The sequence below is a fragment of the Hippocampus comes genome, unplaced genomic scaffold (genome assembly GCF_001891065.2).
Source record: "Hippocampus comes isolate QL1 unplaced genomic scaffold, H_comes_QL1_v1.1 scaffold463, whole genome shotgun sequence".
Taxonomy (NCBI): Eukaryota; Metazoa; Chordata; class Actinopteri; order Syngnathiformes; family Syngnathidae; genus Hippocampus; species Hippocampus comes.
The window spans coordinates 375,163-375,557 of NW_017806181.1; the positions used below are offsets into that span (position 1 = coordinate 375,163).

At 65.6% G+C, this 395-nt stretch overlaps 1 protein-coding gene across 1 annotated transcript in view; it reads left to right on the plus strand.

The window, feature by feature from the left end:
- The window catches only part of lrrc39 (leucine rich repeat containing 39), a 4,656-nt gene that overhangs the window by 2,912 nt on the left and 1,349 nt on the right, over positions 1-395 (plus strand). The window contains 1 exon segment of the mRNA XM_019855859.1: positions 280-393. Within this exon segment, the coding sequence (XP_019711418.1) occupies positions 280-393 (114 nt within the window).

Consider the following 395-nt stretch of genomic DNA (forward strand, 5'->3'; position numbering starts at 1 on the left):
CCCCCCCCCACCACACGTGGAGCGCCACCACAAACAAAGCATCCGGTCACCCTCAGAAAGTCTCTCGCTGTTCCTGAAGCTTAGTCGGAGTCCTTTTGCGCCTCTTCTTCCGATTCTTAGCCAGGCCGCGTGTCTTCTCATCGCGTTACCCGGCGTGAAAGCGCCACCACGGCGAAAGCGCTCGAGCACAACTTTGACGTCGGCCGACGGTCGCGAAGGGCGCGAGGGCCGAAGCGTGTGGGCGCGGCTGACTGGTTCCCGCTCTGACCCGGCCTCCAGCTGAGCCGGCTGCGGCGCCTGGATCGCCTGGACTTGTCCATGAACGCCTTCGACGGCGTCCCGCCTTGCCTGCTGCGCATGCCGGCGCTGGAGTGGCTGGACATGGCGGGTAACCG